The following is a 26,661-nucleotide window of genomic DNA, read 5'->3' as shown; positions in this document are numbered from 1 at the left end:
GATAGACTGTTGAACATATGTGTCAGAGTTTAGGAAAGAGTTTGGGGCTGGTAATATAACTTGGGGAGACATGGGATTGAGAATAGATAAATGTCTGAGCATAAACCCTGTGACATACAAACTTTACATACAGAAGGTGTATATGTATATATTCACTTAGAAACAGCTGTGATCCCTAAAAGGAACATATATAAGAACCATCACAATCTGTGTATTAAAAAACACTACTGTGATTTCACTATGATCATGCATTGTAAGCTACATTATTACAGCTTTTCAATGAATATAACAACCTCATGTTAAAAAATGAGTGATTATTTTTTTAAAAATCACAATTTTATGTTATATATTTCTGTTTTTCAGACACCTGGTTAAACAATCTGCTGCTGTATTCATGTATTTTCTTATTGTCTGTTTCCCAAAGAATTTGAGGAAACATTCAGCAATGCAAGTAAACATGAAGTTAATGAAACAATACAGAAAATCTAGACTTGTTTCAAAAAAGAAATGGTGGGTAAGCAATAAGTGGGTGAGGAGAAGGCAGAAAAGCAGCTGAACACAGGGAAGGCCAGCTGCCATCTAGGTGGGGAATCTGAGGGACTTCAACAAGGACACATTGACTAGGACTGAAATGTTTCTGTTTTATGTTGTCACAGTGAAATACTACATCAGAAAGCTTCTGGGATTGGGGTCTCTCAAATGCACATCTGGCCCACCAACTGAATTCTTGGCTTGTCTCACCTAGCATGAATAAGCTTCATTAAAATGTGGTCAACCCAGATATAAAATCAGCTCTGAAGTTTAACTTCTGGGTTACATCATCACAAGGTAACTGCAGGATATTGGAAGACCCAGTGATTCCTCCTTCCCCATAACATTCCTGGGCTTGTCTTTCTGCCCACCTTCTCAATGTCAGCTTTTCCTCGTATCTGTCTTTGGCTTTCTCCTGGAGTACTTTCAGTGAACAATCTCCTTCCAAGATCCTGCTGATGGAGGGAAGAGGGTCCCTAATGTGTCTAGTGCTTCCTGTGGGCCAGCAGGAGAATGCTGAAAAAAATATTCTTCACAGCTTGACCTCAGAAAGATGGGTTCCCTATTTGAAAGAGCTCTATGGAAAAGCAGATGGGTGAGAGAACCAGAATAAAGATAAGTGAGGAGGGAAGGCTGCAATAACTTCTACTAGCCTAGCCTTTTGTCCACTCAGCAGACTGTGACCTGAGAACCTTCCTTTGGGATTTGTGCCTGAAAGTAGTACTATTTTCTCTGCCTTTGGGCATACACTCCTGTTGTCAGCCTGGAGAATTTCTACATTTTTTCTTCAGCTACTCAGCTTCAGAATTTCTTTCTTCAGAAAGCCAAGGAATGGAGAACCATTTGGGTCCAGTGAGGCTCTTTCCTAACCTCAACACATCTAGGTTCACAGGGCCAATCACACAGTATGCATGGCTTGGTAGGGTGACCCAGATATGTGAGTGAACCAAAGTAGCACGATCCCAGGATGGGCTGACAAGTGATTCAGTCAAGGTTCTGTGGAGACTAGTCCAGTGGATTCAGGGGCCTAGAACTCAGCAAGGATATGAAAAGTCATATTCAGTTGGGGTAGGTGGAGAGGATAGGAGACTGACAGCACCTGGGTTCCAACTATATCCCTGTCTCATAGGGAGATGTGGTGAGAATAAAGTAGTTAAGGGGCCCAGTGCAGATCAGTGGCCTAGGACTAAGTGTCAGACCTCACCCTTTCACAAAGATGTGTCTGACTGGGAGGACAGGACTGAGACTCTGTGGTCAGTAGCCATCAGCAGTCTCCCAGGAGTTCCAAGAGAGGCCCTGCCTCTGCTCCTTGTGTGTGTGTGGGGGGCCCTCTTGCCTATACTTGAATGTGTACCCTGCCTCAGATCCAGATTACTTGTTTTCATCCTCTGCCACACCCTAAAACACCCTGGAAAGCAAGACTGAAGATGGCTGGACCCTTCCACGGCAAACCCAGCTTTTCCTTTGAACACTGCCAGACTACCTAGGCTATCATTTCCCTTTGCCCACCCTCGCCATCCCACTATATTGGTTCTTCCCCAAGGGATAGTTTTGAGCCAGGCATGTGCTCCTTCTTTCTGTCTCAGAAGGATTGACCACACAGATCCAGTTTTCCTAGGCACTGATTCATGAAGGATGTTATCTGCTGAGTGCTTGAAAGCACCCATCTAATGCATGCAAGGGTTGGAGGAGAAAGTTGGCCCAAGTTTAAGAAGCCAGGGGTGCCCTTCTGTGGTGTGCCCAGTGTCAGTCCTAGCCCTTGAAGTGATCCAGAGAGAGATTGGATTTGTTCTTTTCTGTGCTTATTAATTTTAATTTGTTAATTTTGTATTTTAGCTATATACCCAGCTTCACTTTGAGACTGGCCATTTCATAAATGATCAAGTGAAATAAATAATGAATAAATGCTTCTCTCTTGTATTCCAATTTAAATCCAAGGAGCCCTGGTGAGATCTGAGGACTCATCTTATCAATTATTTTTTCCAGACTGACCTCTGGTAACTAATTGGCTCATTTAAATTCCTTTTTTTTGGAGGACATGTAACAATGGCAGTAAAATAAAGAGCAGCAAACTTGAATTTGTGGTTGGATACCTTTGAAGCTATGCCATTATCATTATGATACTGGGTACCTTATGAAACTGTGGTCTGGGGAAATGATAGTGGGTTTTAATTTTTCTTCCACAAGTGATGTTTTATAGTAAAATCTGAACATTAACCATGATCTTTGATCTTTGTTTCCTTATATTTCTATGTGTACCAAAAATACTGGCTTAAGGCAGTGATTCCAAAACTTTTCTGTATTATATCACACAGAAAGAAACATGAGTATATTTGTATGGCATAATGGATAAATGCATAAGGTTACTCCACGACTGGGACTGAGAGGCTTGGGGGCTTCAGCCACCAAAGACCCTGCACTTCTTTCCAGAGTGCTGACAGTTTATAGACATCTACACATATGTCTATAAACCCATTTGTGGTGGGACCTATCATTTGGAGAGACATTAGGTACCATTTAGGACAGTACTGGGGCCAAGATGGAGGCGTAGGTAGAAACGCTTTGCTTCCTTACACAACCAAAAGAAAGATAACAACCAATTTGAAAACAAAGAACAACCTGAACTGCCAGAAAACATTTGCATAGAAGTCCAACAACCAAGGAGTTGAAGAAACATTCAACCAGATGATAGGAGGGGCAGAGATGAATTGTGGGGCAGAGAGGACATAGAAAGGTGGTGGCTGGAGGACTGAGGCAGGCAAAGCATTGGCTGGTGGACCCTATGGGCAATCCCGCATTCATGTGCAGACAAGCCCAGGGAAAGCGGGGGAGCTGGAGGGATCACAAAATGCTGGGTTTCAGAGAAAGAAACTAAAGACTCAAAACCACAGGCTGTGGAAAAGATATGTGGGGATTGTGATGACGGGAGAGACACCCAGCCTCACAGGAGAGTTCATTGGAGAAACCCACAGGATCCTACCCACCTGCTTGCAAATCAGCACCTAAAGGGCACAAAACACTTGTGGAAAGGGAGGGAAGTGAGGAAAAGAGAGCAGAGCAAGGGGCATTGTTCCTTCTCTGACCCCTCCCTCACAGACAGTGCCACAACACAGCAAAGAAGGCTGCCTTGCTCTGGGAAAGACCTAAGGCTCTGCCCTTTACATGTAATGGGTGTGCCAAGACAAACAAATATGGCCCAAATGAAAGAACAGATCAAAACTCCAGAAAAAGAACTAAGTGACAAGGATGTAGACCACCTATCTGATGTGGAGTTCAAAACACTGGTAATCAGGATGCTCACAGAATTGATTGAGCTCAGTCACAAAATGAAGAAAGAAATGAAGGCTACACAAAGTGAAATAAAGGAAAATATACAGGGAATCAACAGTGAAGGGAAGGAAACTGGGACTCAAATCAATGATTTGGGAAAAATAAGCATCCAACTGGAACAAAATGCAGAAACAAGAATTCAAAAAAATGAGGAGAGGCTTAGGAACCTCCGGGACAACTTTAAACGTTCCAACATCCAAATCATGGAAGTGTCAGGAAAAGAGGAAGAACAAGATATTGAAAACTTATTTGAACAAATAATGAAAGAAAAGTTCTCTAATCTAGCAAAGGAAATAGACTTCCAGGAAGTCCAGGAAGCTCAGAGTCCCAAAGAAGTTTGGTCCCAAGGAAGCACACACCAAAGTGCATTATAATTACATTACCCAAGACTAAAAAGAAGGAGAGAATCCTAGAAGCAGCAAGAAAAAAGGAGACAGTTACCTACAAAGGAGTTCCCATAAGACTATCAGCTGATTTCACAAAAGAAACTTTGCAGGCTAGAAGGGGCTAGATAGAAGTATTCAAAGTCATGAACCGCAAAGACTTGCATCCAAGATTACTCTATCCAGCAAAGTCATCATTTAGGATGGAAGGGCAGATAAAGTGCTTCCCAGATAAGGTAAAGTTAAAGGAGTTCACCATCACCAAGCCCTTTTTATATGAAACATTCAATGGACTTATCTAAGAAAAAGAAGATAAAAAATATGAACAGAAAAATAACAAAAAACCCGTAACTATCAACAATTGAACCTAAAAAACAGAAACAAAAACTAAGCAAACAACTACACCAGGAACAGAGTCACAGAAATGGAGATCACATGGAGGGTTATCAGTAGGGAGGGAGAGGGGGATAATGGGGGGAACAGGTACAGGGAACAAGAGGCAGAATAGATTGGCCCAAAATAGGGGAGGTTAAGAACAGTATAAGAAATGGAGAAGCCAAATAACTTACATGTACAACCCATGGACATGAACTGTGGTGGTTGCGGGGGATGCAGAAGGATGGAGGGTATGGGAAGGAGGAGGATAAAGGGGAGAAAATAATTGGGACAATTGTAATAGCATAATCAATAAAATATACTTTAAAAATAAATATCATTTAAACAAATATGTAATTTTAAATCTTTACAGGGGGAAATAAAGACAAGGATAAGAAATTATGATAGAGAATCAATTGTGGGGAAGGGTTTGTCAGGAAAGGCATCTCTGAGGAAGTGATATAGCATCACCTGACCCAAAGGATTTAGCCCAGTGAAGAATGGAGGAAAGAACCTTCCAGGGAGAAAAAGGACTGTATATGTCTGAGGACATATAAGCAGAATTAGAAGGCTGGAAGTTCCTAAGGGAGAGGGCAGTGGCTCCAGGCATACATAGGATAGCAGGCAAGGGATAAAATGTGCAAGACCTGCTCTAGTTGGTGTGGCTTACTGGATTGAGTGCTGGCCTGCGAACCAAAGGGTCACCAGTTCAATTCCCATTCAGGGCACATGCCTGGGTTGCAGGCCAGGCGCCCAGTAGGGGGCATGTGAGAGGCAGCCACATGTTGATGTTTCTCTCCCTCTTTTTCTCCCTCCCTTCCCTTCTCTAAAATAAATAAAATCTTTTAAAAAGTTTTTAAATGTACAAGACCTTGTGAGCCATCCTGCATCATATCCAAAGTGCAAGGACAAGCTATTAAAAAGGAACTTAACCTCCGACTGACAGGATATGATTAACACTTTTTAAAAAAGATTCTCCAGGCTATTCATGTGGTGTGGTAAAAGAGAAACCAGGACATTTTAGTAGATGACTAACTAGAGAGATAATAATAGAAGAGAGAAGCAATTCAAGATGTATTTTAGAAACAGGAGTCAGAGTAGACCATAAAATGATCTTGAATCTTTTTAAAATTTTTATATATTGATGAGAGAGAGAGAGAGAGAGAGAGAGAGAGAGAGAGAGAGAGAGAGAGAGAGAGAGAGAGACATTGATTTGTTGTTCCCCTTATTGACGCATTCATTGGTTGACTTTTGCATGTGCCCTGACAAGGGATCAAACCCACACCTTCGTGTATTGTATCAGGATAATGCTTCAACCAGCAGAGCTACCCAGCTAGGTCTTGCATCTTCTTTTAAGGCTAACATTTATTGTTGCTAACAGGTTTGTCTTCATTGTCCTATTTAATGCTCAGAAAAACTTCAGGGTTCTATTTAACAGATGAAAAAACATCTTCAAAGCCAAGATTCAAACCCAGGTCTAGCTGATTTCAGAAACCTGAGCTCTTAACATGTATGGTCTTCTTACAAAGGAGGAGGATTTAACAAAGAATCTGTTTCCAAAGAAAATTCTTAAAACTGAAATATGTAAATATGCATGTAGCAATAATAAGTATTCTGAGATCTGTGCTAAATGTAAGAACTGAAACCAACATACCCTCCTGTCCCTGAGCTAAACAATATGGGAACCAGTCAAAATAACTTGCTACTTGTCCAAGGAAATATTTGTTTCTGGAATATAAAACTTTGAAATGAAAAAAAAACCCAAATTATTTATAAACACTAACTGTTTGCTCAAGATTCACTTCAAGACCCCCACCTCAGTATGACTATCATATCTGAGCTATGATGTCAGAGATTTTACCAATGCCAACCAGTTTTCTGCCTTGCAAGACTGACCTTAAAAATAACCCTGCCATACTTTAAAACCCCATAAACCTATGAACCCTACCCTAATTTCTCCTAATTTTTGAGAAACTATTAAGACTGTCAGTGTGATGTTCTCTGTTACTGCAGTGTCTAACAAACTTAGCTTTCCTTGATTGGCATGTTTTCTGGTAGTCTTTTGGGAGGTCAACAATTGACAAGTGTCTGATAGGATACTTTGCTTTGAGCCTCCAGCTACTAAAGGGAGGCCTGAGAAGGTTCATATAAGAACACAATATTTACTCATATACAGAGTGTGAGCAAATTTGAACTAGCGCATAGAAATATCAGTTCTCTAGTTTCTTAAAGGTATGAAATTGGAGTTTAGTTTTGTGCTTATACAAGACAAACACAATTGCTTTTGAGGATCATATTCCAAACTTTCTGTATCTAGAAGACAAAACTGAAAAAGGCTATATTAAGTTGTGTGTGTGGTGGTGCAGGAGATGGGGGATATTGTTGGGGCCAAGGGAGAGCCCATGTGGTTTTAAATCATTAAATGTTACACGTATTGCTCCAAATGTAGGTGCCTGGAATTTCAAGAATTTGAGGACAAGTCAATACTGACATTTAATTCTTGGTCTGTATGCTAAGCTGAATAATGGCTGTGAAAAGATGTTCATATCCTAACCCCAGAACCTGTGAATATATTACATTACATCACAAAAAGTTAAGGAACAAAAAATAGAGAGATTACCCTGGACTATCCAAGTGGTCCCAATATAATTATAAGTGTCCTCATAAGAAGGAGGCAGAAGAGTCGAAGTGTGGAAGAGGTGATGTGTCCATGGTAGCAAGAGAGTAGATTGATATGGCCATGAGCCAAAGAATACTGTAACTTCTAGAAGTTGGAAGAGGTAAGCGATGGATTCTCCCCTGGAGCCCCCAAAAGGAACCAGCTTTGTTGACACCTTGTTTTTTAGCCCTGTAAGACTCATTTCAAACTTTTGACCTCCAGAAATAAAATATCATAAGTTTGTGTTGTTTTAAGCCACTAAGTTAGTGGTAATTTGTTACAATGGGAAACAAATACAGCCCATGAAATTAAAATGGCTTACATAGCAAAGGTGGTTGGGCTGCTTGTGAGAGAAGCTAACCTGCCCTCACTCCCTTTGGCCTGTCTGAATTGTCCCCACTTGCCAGTGAACTTGTCTTTAGGATGCACACTGTGGCTCTGCGCAGTGTAAACACAAATCCCATCAAACACTAGCAGCCTTATTGGGTCCATCAAAGAGCCCACATCTGCATCTACCATGTTTACTGTTTGATGGTGATACAGTTGCAGCTGGCTGAATATACGTACAGGATAAGCAGACCTTCTTTGCTCATTTTTAAAAAATATAAATTGAATTCACTGCCACACCTATTATGCGTCTATCCAGTTTGGGGTGTATGGTTTACTAGATTAGAGCCTGGTTTTTTTCATGGCAGAATTTTTTAGGTCTTTTATCTTTAGTTCCACTGAGATCCCACAAATGAACTTATAGAACTCTTTAGGCACTGTTGAAGATGCCAGAAACTACTACCCATCTCTTTTCTGAATTTATATAGCTCAGGATAACATAGGCTGTTTGGGGAACCTCTAAGGTGGTCTCAGTACAATATACTATCTAAAAGAAACACAATTTTGACCTCCCAAAACATAAACAGCAGTGCAAATATTGCACCACATGCATCTTAGCCAAACTTTCTTAAAATCTTCCTTTCTGTCTATCTGGGCTGTCAAGGCAGCTTTTGAAAATCCTTTCTTCCCTCCAGCTGTACTCCATAACTACAAGTTGACTTTTTGAAAATTTCTCCTGTTCTTGCCACCCCCTTTCTTCTGCTTTTCCCAGATTAGTTCCTTGCCCAATCTAAGGTGAAAGGAATTCCTCCTCTCTCAGCTCCCACAAATTTCCCCCCTCACACATTACTCAGATGGATACAACAGAGGCTGAGGAACCAAGCAGCTCTAGCAAAAAATATTCCTGGGAGATTAGGGCAGAAGAAAGACTATGGATATTAGACATTAATATTTTTTTATTCATGTTGCAACTGGAAAGTAAGAAAGAGCAGGCAAATGTGTTTGGAGGAAGTTCTGGATGGAGGTGACAACTCTTAGTTTCCCTTAAAGACAAAACTGAGTTGAATACTTTAGGGTTTTCATTGGAGGGAAACAGCAGTGTTTGGCCAGAAGATGGCGCCCTTTTAAAACAAATTTAGGTGGCTCTTAGCACAAGGGACTGGAAGATAGTCTCAAATTGATAAATATCTCAGATTGCAGTGAAGAGTTAGGTAGACAGGAACAACAGAAGACCAGAAGGATGAACAATGGTCAATGGAACACGTGGAATTTAACATTCAGCACTTACTGATGAGGCTTGTGATTTTCTTCATCCCTTAGCCATGCCATCTAATATGATCTGAATGTTTGTGCTCCCGCCCATTTGAATCGTGAATTTCTAACCCAAAAGTCGATGGTATTAAGAGGTAGGGCCTTTAGTAGGTGATTAGGAAATGAAGGTGGAGACTTTATGAATTGAATCCATGCCCTTATAAAAGAGGCTCCACAGATATCCCTCGCCCCTTCTAGCCTGTGAAGTTACAGCTAAAAATCTGTGAACCAAAAAGCAGGCCCTTACCAGACACCACATCTGCTGACATTTGGGCTGTGGAAAATAAATGTCTGCTGTTTATAAGTCACCCAGTTTATGGGATTTTGTTATAGCAAAACCCCATCTCATTTTTATTTCCTTTCCCCTCACTGACTTGCGACACAGTGACCTATGGAAGTTTAAGGACAGAACTCAGAAAGCTGTCTTTAAATCTCATGACCCTCTAGAAACTTTCCCTGCATTCATAGTATTTTATGTTTTCCATAGCACTGGCCAGAGCCCGAACAAATGTGTTGCTTGGTATATACAGTAGACTATGTGTTCCATGAAGAGAATTCTATCTTTTCACTGCTGAATTCTAGCATGGTGCCCACCAACACATGGTAGATGCTCAGTAAGTATGTGTTGAATGATTATAAAACTACAGGGCTCACAAAATTTTAAAATTACCTTCTTTGTGCTTCTATTCTAAAAGGTCAATGGATAATAGCTAATGCTTACTATTTGCTATGCTAAGCCCTTACCTTCATTACCTAACTTTTCCCAGCAACTCTATAAGGCAAGTCCTCTGAGTTACAGAGTAAATGACACAAAATTCAGGGGTACCCTATTCACTTTGGTGGTATCAACCTATCAAAATTGTCATCATGTTGCTTTGTGGACATTTAAGCAACCCTCTCCCCCCTCAATTTCCCTTCTATTTTTCTTGCTCCCACCCCACCACCCAAGCATACACCCACACCAATACATTCTACCACAAATTCTCATATGGATCTTGATGGTTCTTGGAAAATATCTGAGGCCCATTAATAGAAAAACATGGTTTCCACTGAGGTGTGGCTGTAAAGGATTGTAAATAAATAATAGTCTTGTATGGCTCATACATGCATTGAGTGGAGTCTTGCTTGAGTGGCTCATGACCCACCTTGAAAGAATTCCTAGTTCCCTCAAGCCAGTTTTTTCATGTGAGGCCCCAAAGTTGCCTTCCCAAACTTGGCTCCAGGCTAAGACAAGTTTACACCAGCTGTCACTCTGAGACCTGCATTTGGAATCTGGAGCCAATAGCCTTGGTCAAGGAAGGAAACCAAGCCCTGAACTCTGGTAGAGGAAAGGGAATTGTTACTATTACTCACTACCTTCCTTTGTTACCACCTAGTTCCTCCAAAGTCTCTAGGCTAAGGCAATTGCCTTTCATTTTTATTACCACCTTGGTGTAAAGCGGTCAGCATGAGGCAGGATAGTAAGAAGGTAGAAAAATTCCTTAGCAAGTGGAATAGGGAAACTGAGACAGACAGCTGAACACAATGGCCAAGCAATTTATAGCCAGGTGAAGATGGTCACTAAGGGAAGGCCCCAGTGCCTGGCAGGGGGCAAAACTGGGAAAACCAAGTCCTCGCCCCCAGGATAGCGTTTCCTCCCCTGGAGTTTACTCCCTGAAGTAACATCTAGGCCTCAGCTGTGTTTCAGCTTCAGGCCGAGAAAAGCTGAAAAATCATGTGAGTGATGCCAGGATCAGCTTAAATGACTAACGTGACCCCTGCTCTGTCACTGACCAATCAGTGGAGACCAAAACCCTGAAAGGGCACGTCTGGAGAACTGATGAATATTCTGCTGAAACCCTTCCCTGAGATCTCCCCTAAGATTCCCACATGCAAGAAAAAGAGAAAAGCCTCAAGACTAAGGACTCTGCTCTATTGTGCTCTCTTTCTGGGGAGCAGCCTGAGCCATTCCCTTTCCACTCTTCTTCCCTCACACACAAGGCTAGCTAAGGCAATGGACCATTGGCACATTTTCGCAGGCTAATCCCCTGATCCAGTCTCCAAAGTCCCCTTTTCTCTGACTTCCCAGTGAGCTAAGGCAGCCCAGCCCAGGCTCTCCTGTTGCTTCTTCTATACTAGGCCCTTCCTTGTTTCACTGTCCCCAGCTTTAATAAATGCACCCTCATAGTCACCTGGACTTGTGTTGTGAAATCTTTCCTACGTAATCAAGAACCTGATAGGGGACTCAAGACTTGGAAAATTTTAGCTTAAGGTAAAAAGTTATAAGTCTACCAAGTAATGTGTATGTTAAAGCTTTTGTTTCAGAAACTACAGACAAGGCCCATCCTGGCTTCTGGGAAACAGCGGACCTCCTCGGGCACTGGCTAGAGATTACTGCCTGGGGGCAAGTAATCTGGAGGCATCCGGGCCTTTTGTGTGACCCCCCCCTTGGAAACAGCTAACTGCTGAGGACAGGAATGTTGCATTTTCTGATTCTCAAAGCCCTCACTCCACCTTGTTTGTCCTCCCCCACACCCCTTATAAAAGATCTGGCCAGGAAAGAGAAGGGAAGATGGTTTGTTAGGGTATGAACCCACCATCTTCTCAGATCACTGGCCATCTGAATAAAGCACTCAGAAAAGATTCAATCGCTGTAATTGCTTATTGGGTTTGGTAGTGACAGGCAGCCAGAACGCCAGTGTCTTTTCTGGTTACAGATCCACACACTACAGCTGGCCCTAGGCAGACCCAGTCAGGATCAGGCCCCTGTTTGGTAACAAGAATAGTTTTAAAAAATTCATTCATTCAATGTTAGGGTCCTGCTTATTGGAATTATATCATAGTCAACAGAGATTAACCACTGACAATAGTTGATTTCTACCTTATAGTGAGGATGCATTTTTCTTCCAATAAAGTTTGGAATTTCTCTTGTCAATCATGACATTGACATAGTAGGTGATAGGCATTGCTTTGGGATGCACTGGGGGAAGGGTTATTTCTCAAGGGAGATTTCTGATCTAAAGGGATTTTTTTTTCCTTTCTTCTCCTACCCCTTGTCTTTTTGCCTGCTCCAAGAAGTTTTACAAAATGATTGCTGGTCTTGGTGTTACAGGGTGCAGCCAAGAGGGGGGACCCCAAATGGGCATTTGAAATGGGGTCCAGAACTTAAGGTGTCCAGGAGATTTTAAGATGTCTCCATCCCCCCACAGTGTGGGTTGGGGGAAGGGACAAATGGAGCAGGGCCATTGAGATCTGTTTTGCATAGCAACAGCCTTGCAGCTACCCTCTGGCGTGGTCATTTAACATATCTATAGCCTTTGGCTGGTCGCTTAGATATGTTAAATAGCTGTGATCATCTCTGAGCCAGGGGAATGGAAGTAACTTCCCCACCAACACGTGACTGGGGGCAGATCCCCCAAGCTACAGCGCCTGCGTGGGAGCGCGGAGAAGATTGGCTCCAGGACATGGGGCCACACCTGCCCAGACTCATGATGGCAGCCCAGTAAAGCTGGAAGGATACGAGTTCTGGCTTGTGAAACCGAGTGTGGGAGGAGTCGGAAATGAGGCTGCAGAGAAAGATTGGCCGCGGGGATTTAAAACCCAGACGTGGCGGCCATTGAGGGGAGAACCATGTGTCTTTAGCAGAGTGCAGACTCCCGCATCCCTGAGAAGGAGAACCGTGCTGCTTTAGGAGAGAGAACCACGTGGCCTTGACAGAGTGGAGACTCCCGCAGCCCTGAGAGGGAGAACCATGAGGCCTGGACAGAGTGGGGACCCCCACAGCTTTAGAAGGGGAACCACCACCTGGTTTTAGCAGAGATCCCGGCGACTCAGAGGAGGGTGCTGGGAACCCAGGGAGGTCTTCCAGTCGAGATGGAGGACTAACTGGGAAGAACCAGAGGACTGCCTGAGCCATGGACTTCTATTTCCTTTCCTGAGATACGGTACTCTGGACTGGGCAAAGGGGGAAGGAAGGAAGGACTGTGTGTGTTTGTGGGTGTTTTGGGTGACTTTGGGATTTTTGATAAAGACATTAGGTCACTACTTTAAGTTTGTATAGCATTAAATAAACATTTCCTTTCCTTTTCACGAATCTCTGGCATTGAGAGACGTCTTTCCTCTGGCGGCGGACATAACGGACCCGGGGCCTTCTTTCAATAATAGTATATTGTCCCAGGCCCCCCTTGTTGTGTTCTGTAACATTGGTACTCATTTCTCAAGAAATCAAAGACACCTGAAAAGAATTTATCATTTATATGATGTAAAACAAAACCTTGCACTTATTTATGAGACTTGAGAACAATTTGGACACGTGAACAAAGCCTTCAAATGTGTCTTAATTGGTTAGCAATCTTTTAAAGAAATTTGAATATGAAAGCTTTTCTGAGGGGCAGATACTCCCCAGATCAGCCACAGTTTCCAATACTCCCTAATGTCTCATATCTGCTGCTCATTTTTGGCTGCCTGACTCCTGAAGATATTAGATTTTGGACTCATGCTTATAAATGCACACTCTTCGCCACCACCCACTTTGATCTTTCTATCACTAAATTGTAGAAGGGTGCTCCTTCATTGAGACAAGTTGAAATATTTCCAGAGTTCCTTCCAATTCTGATTTTTCCTTCCACATAAATAGTGCAGAAATATAACCTTCTAAAAGCAGTTACCTTACCTAACAGGGACAGTTTCACAGCAATAGCTTCATTCTATTTGTCAAAACCAAACCTCAAATCTGGATCTTTTACATGACAAAGGACAACATATATTTTGGGGGGTGGAGAATAAAATAAATGCTGCTGTGGGTGCTTCTTCCTGGATTCTCCAGCTGCTGGGAATGCAGGTTGATCTTAGGTCACAGCTGCAGTTCTCACCCAAGGTAGCACCCCCTTGCAGAGGATGGCTACTGAAGGGGTACAGAGGCCAGACCCCTTTGCCTGAATGGGGGACAACTTTGAAGGGCCTTCCCATCTCTTTCTTAGGATCTGCTGAGGCCTCAGTTGCAACTGCTTTGTAGGTCAACTCCTGCCCAATCCTGCCTGCCTCACCTCCATAGTTGTATTTCCTGAGAGCTGTTTCCCATAAGCTTTCTGCCCTGATTCTGCATCTCAGTCTGTTTCCAGGAAAACTAACCTAGGACAAAGGAGTGAACCAAGATACAGAAGGCAGAGTGACTTGTTCCTGCCATATTGATAAGCAAACATAGAGTGCTGGCAACAAATGTATAAATCACATAATGCTGCCATGAAAAGAACCCTTGGACGCCATCAAGTGCAACCCACACTTTTCCAGATGGGGAGACTGAAGCAGAGAACTAAGGTGATTTGCTCAAGGTATTATATGCTAATTAGGTGAGAAATCTTTGATTATACTCGTTACTGACTAATTATACCCAGGCAGACAATATTATAGCATTTAATCAGCTCCCAGGAATACTTGATAAAACATGAGAGTCAAACCAAATTATGAGAAGTTGGAATCAATACAAAGTGACTTTTTAAACCCATCATCCATGGATAATGCCTCATTGTGACCTCCTGCTATAAAAAGCCATTTAACCTTGGGACTATCAAGTAAATAGAGAAGCAAGGTCTGAATCAGGGGTGGTAGTGCACTTTATTAACAAACCAAACAGTACCATACAGGCAAAATATTTCAATTGCAAAACAAACACTTATGCATACTCCCACATGTAGCACTTGGGCACATTTCAGACAGAACATTAGGCACCAAATTTACAATCAAACTAAATGTAGTTCATGGTCCTTCAATATTTTTTCTTCAGTGTAGTATAAATCCTTATTTAATAGTTGTGATAAAAAGATAACTTTTAAAATCTAATTCTCAATCCTACAATGGAGTAAGACCAATTCAGCCCTCAGAACTGTGAGGCAGATGCCTTAACAGAGCCTGGCTCTATCAGCTGTGGAAAATGACTAGCTTCTCTGGAATGGAGAAAAGACCTATGGTATCTTTCTTTGTGTTGTTGAACAATCTCCTATATGGTGGGAGTTTCCAGCTCCAACTTTATGTTTATGCACATCTGGACTGGCATCCATTTTAATACTCAATCTGTAGCTTAATAGGGCTGATCTAATTATAATACATTAATTGGTTTCTTAAAAAGTTTGAGGAGAGGGTAATTGAATACTCAGTTCTTCAATATTCAAGACTTGGATATACTATCAACCTGATTACTGTTAAAACTCTTGCCAGTTGAGATTTTGCCAAAAGGTGTGTCAGAGCCAAGTTAATAAGTAAATGAACAGAAACAACTGAAATAGATCAGGGTTGTGATTTCTATTAAGTGGTTTGATGTATGTGCATCTCACTATGTACTAGAGCATATCCAAGGCATTGCCAAAACTCCTAAATTAGCTAAAATAATTTTCAAATGAAAGTTAAAGAACAGCAGAAAAATCCTACTCTTTGCTCTTAGGTGAGGCAAAACAAATACCTTAACTCCTCACACCATGGCCATAACTTAATTTTAGATTTATGATAAGGTTGATTATATAATAAACTTGGGTTGGTTTCCTTTGGCAGTCTTTAATTCTCATTCAATAAAAATAGATTTGGTTAATGGGTGTTAGGAAATAAATAGGATATGAAATAAAATGCTGAATATGGGAGAAGACAGAAGAAGTAGCTTACTCAACAGCTACAAAACAATCATGTGACATTTTGTAGAAGGGCAAACATGATGGTATTACTCTATTATAAAAGCATAATATAATTCAGGTATATAATGATTGACCTTATCAATAAAAAATTAATTGGATGTAGCTTGTTTAATACTGTATAGAAATATATTCATTGAAATTTTTATTTAAAAATTTTGGCACATAAAAGAGTAAGTTTTGGCTATCTAGAAACTTCATTTGAAATGAAACCTTCATTCATTGATGCTGCACAATAAGGTTTTACTGTGTATCTACCACCTGTGTACCTGAATCCACTGAATCTTCTCAATTGCTTTATTTGATCACATCTATGTTGATTTTTCTCCAGATATTTATATTGAAAAAAGAAGTGGTTTATGGCTGAAACCTTTGGAAGGGGCTCTTAAACATCTGATAGTGGAACTACTCTGGGCCCACATAACTCCTTAGAGAACTTAGTCTTCTTATGTAAAATCACTCAATTTCATGTCTTATATAAAACTTAATAACTAAAGCACGTGAATTTATAATATAGAGCCATAATTTTCTTTATGTATCTTATAGTCTCAACAGATAACAATAAGAAATTTTTAATGTCTATTTTAGTTATTTGAGAGAAACTGGCATGCTAACAGTAGGGTAACCATATTGAAAACATATTGAAATTAACAGATTTGTCTAACTCTACTATGGTCATAGGAAAAAAAGAAAAAAAAATGTCACTAAGGGCTTTCAGATAGCCAGGGTCTACCTGAAAGAAAGGAAAATACTACTTTCCTGAAATTGGTAGAGAATGTTATCATCAATGAGGAGTGAAGTGATATCTAGCCATATTCCAGGAAGAAGAGAAGATGCCTCATGTAGAGCTAGTCAGGGAGGCCTCTTGGGAACAATCCTGGCACTAGTTTATTCTGCTCTCCTGGGGAGGTGTACAGAAGTCACAGAAAGTCACTTTAATCATTATGCCTTGGTAAACACTGTTCTGTTTAAGAAGCAAAGGGGGAAAATATACAAGTGAGCTAACACTGGGACTAGATGTCTAGAAACTTTATAGGGATTAGAAGCAGTCCTGAGATTCCTGAGGCGACAGCCTACAAAATGCCCCTCCCCACCTTACTGGTCTACCTCTACTTTCATGTACTATTTCCTCATCCAAGGTAGAATCAGCTCACCCCAAGAAGCTGTGACACCCTGTGCTCTGGACCTACACTTCTCTATTTCCTAAAGACTGAAAAGATCAGTCACAAGCTGAGCCTTCACCTATTTAACCTCTATAGAAAGTTAAAGGCTTCATTTTTGCAATCATCAGGCATTTCATGTTAAAGGGGAAAAACAGGACATAGAAATTATTTCTGACGAATAATTGAACTTGAAATTTAAAAAAATGATCACAAGGTTTTATTCTACCAATAAACACGAATTAGTCTACACAGACAAATAAGATGGAGCTTGCGCTTACTGATTTTAATGAGGTGATTCCGTGAGTTGTTTTTACTTTAATACAGACTAAACTAAGGTGTTACATGCAGTGCACTTAACAATAGTCTAATGAGACACAGCCATTAATTTGTTGACAATTTCTTGCTGATAGTACTAGAAAAGACTAAGCGGAGGGTGTACACTTCAGGATCATTTCAGAAACCTAAACTTGTATGCCACAAAACACAGGGCAGTTACTGATGTGGAAAATCCAATGATCTTCAGAAGGCCTGGCACTGAGGGGAGATGTCTTTCCCAAAATGTATGCCTGATTTCAGTAGCTGGAACATCCTAGATGAATGAACACAGATCATTAGCAGAAGACTCCTGCACTGACAAGGAGGGGCAAAACATATCTGCAAGATGAGTGCATGGATATGCCTTGGTGAGTGGCAGCTACAATTATACCAGAGGCTTGAAGATGAAAGATATGAGATCTATATACAGTTACTGGTATATGGAGAGGAAACTGCCAAATTTACCTCTGATTCAGGTTCTTCAACATCTAGATTTGCCACCTTCCCCATAACATATAAGATCTGGAAGAAAGCAGCAATGGTATTGTGAAATGAAGCTCTATAGTTTTGACATATTCAAGGCACTACTGGCCACCAATGAGCCCCCTGAGTAGAGTAAGGGGCAAAAAAATAGACATATATATTTATTCATGTCAAGATCTAAAAAGGTCAGATACAAAAACAATGCTGGACCCAGGAGGGAAGGTAACTTGGCTTCCTCCCTTACCGATCTGGCTGCTCGTTCTCCAGCTTCAACAGCTCCTTCCATATACCCACTCCAATGTGTGGCTGTCTCTGTTCCAGCAAAATAAATCCTGCCTACTGGTTCACGAATCACCCTTCAAATGAACAGAGAGGTCACAGTTGCTTGAGAAGGCACTGAAAATTAATGAGTCAATCACTGCCCTCATTTACCCCACAGAACACCAAGTAACTCAAATTGTTTTGAAAACTCCCATGTGCCTCAGACAAATGTGAAAGGCTCCTCTTGTTTCCTGGGCCTGCACCCAAGGGTCTGAACTTTCAAGCCAGAGAAAATCAGGCTGTACGATCAATCACTGAAGGTGATGTTGACCTTTTCCTAGCCATCCAGAATTGGAATATAAGAACATGCATTGAATTCACAGTCAGATTTATTTGTTGTATGTTCCCTGTTTGTAATCCAGTCTTCTCCCTACACTGTCTTTCCAAAGGGGTGCATTCTGCAAGAGATCTCATCTGACCACTGACCACAGCCAGGCAGGCACTCCCAGGCTTCCAGGAGGAACTGTAGTGGCAAGTGGAAAGATAAGGAGATTAAATGATTTATGTCAAGGAAAGACCCGAGGGATTATTAATCTATGTCTTAAAAAAAAACAAAACACCTCTGTACAGTTAGCATCTAAGAATTTATCTGGAGACTGGCTGAGGGCAGGAAATGGTCTTTCTCTTACAAAGAGGTCTCAGTGAAGAGAACCATGGATGGGCTGGGCTGAAGGAACAACTATTCTTTCCTACCTTGTTGGGTTTGACTTCTACCATGTCTATAGCCACTTTCATAAAATCTCCTAAGCTGCCCATCTCTACCCCAAAGGCCTTCACCTCAATTAATATAAAAAAAAAATCCAATGTAAGGAAAGGGTTAATAAATTCCTTTTCCTTCATGGACAAATGTGACCTTCAGTTAACTTTCTAACTCTGTTCCTTTGGAAACCTGATGAAGGTACAATGCCATCTATGTTACTGGGCAACACTGCTTATGCTAAAAATGTCTCCCCCAGCCCAACACAATTGGATCTGAGTGGGGAAGACAGGCATGAATTGTAAATACCTAGTAGGAGGCTATCACTTTGGGCTTCAATGAGTGTGGTACCTCTTGTGACTGGACATATCCCTTGCAGGGACCCTGGGCACTATGCCAATTAGGCTATTACAAGAGACAATGGTTCCTACTGGGCTTCTAAACCAAGATGGACTCCCCTACCCTGTAGGGCTATCATCTCCTCACTCACACCTTAGCCACATATAGCAGGGACCCCTCTCCCTGAAGAGGAATATATAATACTGCTATGCTAGCAAGATGCTGTTTAGTCCATGTCCTTCTGTGTAGACTGGTGCCAGGAGCCTAGGGTAGTCATGTGAGACTAAATGTGTATGGAGCTCAAGAAATCTCCTTTAAGGACACTGCAACTTGGAGAATTCTCACATGTGCTGCTAACATCTAAAATCCTCACCAGTATTCTGCTATTGTTCTCTGTGCTGACAGCTATTTTTCTATGTACGAACATAACTTATTTTCTTATGGACATCCAGAAATATACAAACTCACTACTTGAGACACAAATAGGAATGCTGACTACTATTCCTAAAATTCCCATTGAACTTTGCTTATTTTTGTAAGTTTGGTGTCTGGGTAGTACCTTCCATATTGAGTCATGATGCCGGGAGGAAAGTAGGCAGTATAACAGCCCCCTGAGTACTGTTCTTCGCACCAATTCTTTTCTTCATAATGTACTGGCTGAAATTCAATGAGGAGAAAATTCCAAAGAAAAGACACAGCTGAAATTCTGTGAGTCAACAATGAAAGTCCTCATGTATTTTACTTTTAAAAAGTTTACATTTTTTAAAAAAGATGGACCTGATTTTCTAGCACATTTATGGGGAAATATAACAGAACCAAGTAACGTAATGTTCTTTTGTGAGGTACCAAGCAACTAAACATGTATACTTTGACTTTCTCAACCTCTTTACTCTGGACACAGGTCATCTCCAGGCAGATTCTGAAGTCTTTAGACCTAAGTCTACAGAATACCCCATCAATAATCAGGTTCTAGTAAGGTCTACTCAAATCTCTGGATACTCTAAATAACAGATTTTACTTCCCCATCTACCAAGGCATTACTGCTAAAAAAAAAAAAAGGGTGGAAGGGAGGAGGTAGAAGATAAATACAGTGTCTATGAACAAGTTTTTTTTCAGAACCACTTCCCCAAGCTAGAAAACTGAATGATAGGAATTCTGATAAAAAGGGGAGAATTAAAGATTAAGATGTTTCTCAAGGGACATGAGAGAACCTTCTCTGGTTTCCCTAACACATTCTGAAAATTTGTTATTTGAACAGTTCAGATATAATCCCTTAAAAGAGCCCTAAGCTACCTGGTAGGATCTTCAGAAAGAATTTCACTTGCATAATTGCTTTCAGTGCTGGATTGAAAGCACTGAAATTCCCAAGTGAGCTGTGAATTGAGTCTACAAATGGAAAAATAAATTAATATGACTTTGACCTGGGCAAAGAGTCTAGATTCAGTTATATTGTCAAGTGTATACTGCAGTGCCTTCACCAACAAATGATGATATATCTGGGATTTTATTTCACAGCAGTCAGTTGACTTTGACAGGAGGGCAGGCTCTTGGTTGTGGGAACTGCTCTCATCCATCCTGAAGATAATACCTGAAGCTCCAGGCTCTGACTACAACTGGCTGCCAGTTATTCAGTGAATATTTTAATGGCCCAAGGAACCACTGCATCAAAAATTTCTTGCACCTATCAGCAGCTTTTAATAGCCTTCTGTGATAGCTGAAGTTAATCCTCCAGTAAGCATAGCCCTTTATACTTTCTTCATAAGCCTGTCAGGGAACCAGAATCTGCTTTGTTTTACCCTTTAGAGCAAACAGAGAACAACCTGCCAGGTATTAAAGCTGAGTGTTCTTACTTGTAAAGCTTCTTCAGATCCCAGCACTTTGGAGTACAACTCACAGATTTTTCTCTTTCTATAAAAAAAGAACCAAAAATGTTAAGGACGTAATAACCGGTGAGTATAGAATAAACACTACGAGTTCCAGGGCTCTTGCCAATGAACCAGATTTATCTAGGAAAAAATAAAATAAATGGTTTTCTATAACCACACAAAATAAACAATTCCATGAATCTTTTCACTCCACGTAGCTCTATGCCTCAATACAGTTATTTGATTTAAAGATTTAACAGCATTTTCCTTTTTTTTTATAGTTTGTCTCTTACTGCCCATTGTCATAGGTAGTCAAGATTAAAACTGGGGAAATAATTTTAAATTAAATTCAGTCATTTTAGGGGTTGATTCTAAGTTATTTTTCTATAATATGTACATTTCTACAATAATCTCTATATAAGTCTGTAGTACATAAGCTTTTTAACCATCCTATATTTGTTTTACAGATACTATGAACATATAAAGCTCATTTAATCTTTTAAGCAGAACATAAATTATGCTAGACCAGGAGATGCCTATGGTCATTTTAGTCTAGTAATCTGTAACTTTAGAAAATGGTTTGTGCACACAGGGTTCCAAAGGGCATCTGGGGAATGAGCATAATGTGATGTTACCTCAAACACAATCTTTGGTTACCCTCATAAATCCTTATGTAAGTGACTAACACAGAACATGGCACATACTATGTTTTAAAAATCAGTAGCTTAATTTATCTAAGTATTTCTTGGAAAATATATATTTTTGAACTCACAACCACACTTAGTGAAATTTAAAAGTTCTAATTTACTAAAATTGCTTATTTTAGAAATGAATGGTTCTATTCTGGGATTTGTTGGAACAGGTTCATACTATGCAGTTATATACTCTTGGTATTTACCTTCTTTAGTCTTTATATAGTTTAAACATTGAAAGTGCTCCAAAATATTTGTTATAGGCTAACAGGCAACAGGAAAAAAGTTGCTAAAATGTGGCAAAGGGTTTAATTCAAATATGCAAGGCAATCATTAAAAGCTGAAAAGACAGTCCTGACTGGTGTGGCTCACTAGCTTGGTTGGGCATTGTCCTGCAAAGCAAAAGGTCACTGATTTCATTCCCAGGCAGGGGACATGCTGAGTTGTGGTCTGGCCCCCCCAATGAGGCTTGTACTAGAGGCAACCAATAGATGCTTCTCTGTTGAATCAATGTTTCTCTCCCTCTCTTTCTCCCTCCCTTCCCCTCTTTCTAAAACTGAATAAATTAAATCTTTTTTTAAAAAGCTAAAAAGAAAAATGGCCAAAAATGGGGGGGAGGGAAGGGAAGGTTATACTTACCAGTAATAAAACAGATTTATTTTAAAAGGTGACACTTTTATGTTTCCAATTACATTAGAAATTTTTTAAAAATTGTTTTATCCTCACCTGAGGTCAATTTATTCCCCATTGCCTTTTAGAGAGAGAAGAAAGGAGAGAGGAAGGAAGAGAAAAAAACATAGATATTTTGCATCGATTGGTTGCCTCCCATATGATGTGCATGTGTGGGGACCTGGCATCAGGGAGCTGGGATCCAACACACAACCTAGGAATGTGCCCTGACCTGGAATCAAACCCATAACCTTTCAATTATAGGACAATGCTCCAGCCAATTGAACCACACCAGCTAGGGCTAGAAAATATTTTGAAAACATTCTCTTAGTGTCTCTGAGTAATGTTGGACAAAAGGGAACTTTATAAATTTACCCAAATGTTCATGTCTACACCATTTATATAACTGTCAGAACTTCCATCTTGTAGATACACAGTGTTAAGACAGCAGGAGGATGAGGTGGAACTATAAACACTGCCTATTGCAACCATGTTACCATCAAATGTTTTAAGGGGGAGACAAATGCCACTCCTGAGGTAATGTCATGCAACATCAGGTCATTATTTAAGTTCCAGGACAAACAGAAAAAGTTTGGTTTCCCTTCAAGGAGCTGTTTATACTGTAGATCAATAATTATAAAGGAAAGGGAGAACTGGAAGAAGACTCAAAACCACTATCCTCCTATCTGTCTCTCTCGCTGTCAAATTCAAGCCCTTCATTTCAGAGATGAGGAGATTAGGGCTCAGTGCATTGAACAGAGTTGTTCCACATCACTCAGCTAATTAATGGCAGGGCCTAGGCTGAACTCTCCTGAGCATCCTACCTGTAGTTAGTGCTCAATAAAAATTTACTGAACCAAAATCTATCCTCAGACTAGTATTACACCCTCCATGATATAGATGAATGATTCTTAGCTACTTCACATGAGGTTACAAGGAATAATGCTAACATTTTGAGTCAATTAGAAAATAAAAGTATTCACAATCATTCTGAAAAGCTTAATGAAGTTTAACTTATTTTGGGGATATGTAATAAAATCTTTATTAAAACAGTGTGAAACCTAACATCTAATGAAACTACAGGCAACTATTTTTAAAATCATGAATGATAAACCAGTTATAATAGAAATATAAGCCATTTGACTGTATTTCATATTATTAGATAAGTCAAGAATAAGTTCATACAACTATATCAGGAAATTATCTTCCCCATTCATTCCTCTCATTAAATTTAAAAACATTTTATTTTTTTAAAGATTTTATTTATTTATTTTTAGAGAGGGAAGAGAAGGAGAAAGAAAGAGAGAGAGAAGTGTCAATGTGCAGTTGCTGGGGGCTGTGGCCTGCAACCCAGGCATGTGCCCTGACTGGGAATTGAACCTGCGATGCTTTGGTTCACAGCCTGAGCTCAATCCACTGAGCTACGCTAGCCAGGGTAAATTTAAAAACATTTTAGAAAAGTAACGTAAGCCAGTCGGAGCAATGCACTGTCTGATTAGTTGGACTCTAAAAATGTTGGCACATTTTAATGATGGCCCAAAGAGGTCACTGTGTAAATCGTTTTGTAGTTAATTTTACCCACTGGTTTCTAAATCTAGATGCTCATTACAATCACTTGCAAAGCTCCTTAAAAAATACAAATCCTCAGGCCCCGCCCCTAACCTACTGAATCATGACTTATCAGCTTCACACAATATATATTTTCCAAACACTCTTTTTTAAAATTTAAGTAGAGTTGGTATACACATATATTGGTTATATTAGTTTTAGGTGTATAATATAGTGATTCGACATTTTTATACCTTACAATGTAATCCCCCCACTAGTAATCATCTGTCATTGCGTAAACTTACCACAATATTATTGAGTAGATTCCCCTTCCCCTTTTTACTCATCCCCCTATACCCTTCCCCTCTGGCAACCATCCCTTTGCTCTCTGTTCCTATGAGTCTGTTTGGTTTTAATTCTGTTTGTTTACAGTATTTGTCCTTCTCTGTCTGACTTATTTCACTTAGCATAATACCATCTAGGTCCATCCATGTTGCTACAAATGGCAAGGTTTCACTCTTTTTTATTGCTGTGTAATATTCCAGTGTGTGTGTGCATGTGTGTGTATGCACCACATCAAGCATTCTATGGGAGATTTTGATGCAGTCAGTTCTGGGAACTGTTGCTCCAGTCAATAACATTAAGACTGCTAAAGGTTTTGTCTTACAAAAACTTTTGAGAAGTTCAGTCACCATGTGGAATCATAACCAAATGTCTACACCTGGGCTGGTATTTACTTTACTATTAATATGGAAGGAGAAGCAGGAAATCCAAAAGAAAATGTCAAGCTTAGTGTGGTGTAATGAAAGAAAGTATGCATTAGATGCTATTCCTGACTTTGTCATAAACTAGATGTGGAGCATTGGCCAAATTTTTCCCCACCACTGGACCCCACAATTTTTCCTCTATCGTGTGAGTAGCTGGACACTAAAATAGTTCCCTTCCTGACAGCAAATCTCATGGAAATTCAAATAACTGAATCCATGTGTAAATGTGGTAACTTCTGCAGCTTTTCCTGACTCCCAAGGTCATTCAAGTAACTCTTCAAGCAAGGGCTGTTAGTGGATTTGCTGTTTAATGTTTAAATTAAATACAGAGAGAAGTACATTGTGTATATATTGGTTCTTGTTAAAAGCTAATGAGGGATTTAAGGTTATCATAAAGAGGGGAAGTCCAGAAATTCCCCGAGGTAGCCCCCCAAAAGCCAAATGACTGTTTCCAGGTAAGATTTTATTTGAACAAATAACTCCAAGGCAAAACAAAACAAAGCAAAAATACAACAATGCAGAAAGAGAGAAAGGGAGAAAGAAAGCAAAATCCATTGTCTTTAAATTCTTTTATACTAGGAAGCTCTTGAGAGAAGGAAACATCAGAACCATGTCCTAGATAACCTAGCTAATTATCCTAATAAAAGGGGAATACTTTTATGTACATAAGTTGAAATAGGTTGAAACACATATGCACGGATTTGCTTTTCAGAAAAAGTGCATGTCAGAGAAACTTGGTAAAGGGATAAGGGTCTTGCAAGGTTATTGAAACTGGGTCTCTAACAGTTTTTTCATAAGTAACGTCTTCTATGATTTTTCTTCATCCATCTCACAAAGAAACCCTAACCTCTTGATCACTGTAAAATAAGAACAAATATGTAAAACTAAATTAATATATGCTTATGGACAAGGGCTGTGTCAAGGGAGCTGTAGCAAAATCCAAAAAGGTCGATTTATTAGGATTTTGAGAATATTCGTGAATTATTATTTTTCATAATGCTATTATATTGTTAGTACAACAAGCACAATATAAAGGTAACCTGTTACATATGTTTAAGAAGTAAATTCTTACCTTTCATCTTTACAGAGATTTGCTAGTTGGACAGCTTTTCGAGCAAGAATGAAACTGGAGAGAGAGGTTATATTTAAACAATTAGGAGACAATAGTTTATCTTAAGAGCTCCCTTTTTGGAAGTGTTCTTGCCTCCATGACTCAGCATTAATGAAATATCCCACACCCTCCCAATATTTCCCTCTGTTAGAACAAGTGCCATGCTGTCTTTCATCTGCCTCTGTATCCAAAACCCCTGTTAGGTTGTGGGCTCCTAAATGACAGGTGGCATCCTACTCAACATTTTACCCCCAAAGTTTGGCACAGTTCTTGGCATACAGTGGGAAATCAAATGTCAGAAAAATTGATGTTGAATTAAACCATTATCCTGGTAATGATGATTGCCTTCTGCCAAATACTTGATAAAAGCTGGAAAAACAAATATAAATACATGTCTGTAGTGGATGCCATGGTGGGACACCCAGAGCATTCATTGCCCTCAGCTCGCAGCTGAACCCTTCTCCAGCGATTGTATTCTGCAGCAGAGAACTGTCTCCCTCAAAATCCCCTGCCTCTCCTCAGTCTGACTAGCTGAGGAGTGCAGGATATCTCTGAAGGATCATCCAACTCCAGAGCTTGCTGTAGGATGGCTTAGATCTTCATTGGATCAACACTGGAAACCAATCTCTTCTCCTGTCTGATCCTGATTCCTTCCTCACAGGCAGTGATCCCAGAGCACTTCCCAATGAACCTTCTACACCCAAATCTTTACCTGCAAGTTGGCTTCCAGGGAAAATTGCCTAGCACATTCATGAAATTCAGTAATTGAATAAAATTCAGTTATAATCTGTCTGCTTCCTTTTAATCAAATAGATCCTATTTATTATACTGACATTACTAATAACTTGTATATTTTAAAGAATTGAATTGTGACAAGAAGTCCTTATATTATAATATTACTTGAAAATTATTTTTTTCAAAAATCTAAATGAGCTAAGGGACAATGAAATTATTTCTCCATTAAAAAAGTTAAGAAATTGCATTTCTTTTGTTATAGCCATAAAAGACAACCAGATCAGCACTGAAAATTCAAGGACTAAAAACAAGTATTTTGTCCTCTCCCTCACTCCCAAATTAAACTGTTTCTCAATTTTATTTGGACATTCCTTTAGAGCTGTT

At 40.0% G+C, this 26,661-nt stretch overlaps 1 protein-coding gene across 1 annotated transcript in view; it reads right to left on the bottom strand.

Annotated features, from left to right (window-relative positions):
• Positions 1-14,489: 14,489 nt before the first annotated feature.
• Positions 14,490-26,661, bottom strand: part of MAOA (monoamine oxidase A) — a 68,942-nt gene continuing 56,770 nt past the window's right edge. The window contains exons 10-15 of the mRNA XM_045860451.1: positions 25,504-25,557; positions 20,741-20,798; positions 19,450-19,547; positions 17,778-17,889; positions 17,516-17,572; positions 14,490-17,324 (exon numbers count right to left, since the gene is read on the bottom strand). Coding sequence (XP_045716407.1) covers positions 17,184-17,324; positions 17,516-17,572; positions 17,778-17,889; positions 19,450-19,547; positions 20,741-20,798; positions 25,504-25,557 — 520 coding nt within the window. The 3' untranslated portion in view covers positions 14,490-17,183. The remainder of the gene's footprint in view (positions 17,325-17,515; positions 17,573-17,777; positions 17,890-19,449; positions 19,548-20,740; positions 20,799-25,503; positions 25,558-26,661) is intronic.

The sequence above is a fragment of the Phyllostomus hastatus genome, unplaced genomic scaffold, assembly GCF_019186645.2.
Source record: "Phyllostomus hastatus isolate PE091 unplaced genomic scaffold, TTU_PhHast_1.1 phas_scaffold_200, whole genome shotgun sequence".
NCBI classification, from domain to species: Eukaryota; Metazoa; Chordata; class Mammalia; order Chiroptera; family Phyllostomidae; genus Phyllostomus; species Phyllostomus hastatus.
Note: the sequence above shows the minus strand (reverse complement) of the source record. Positions and strands in the feature narration are given on the sequence as shown.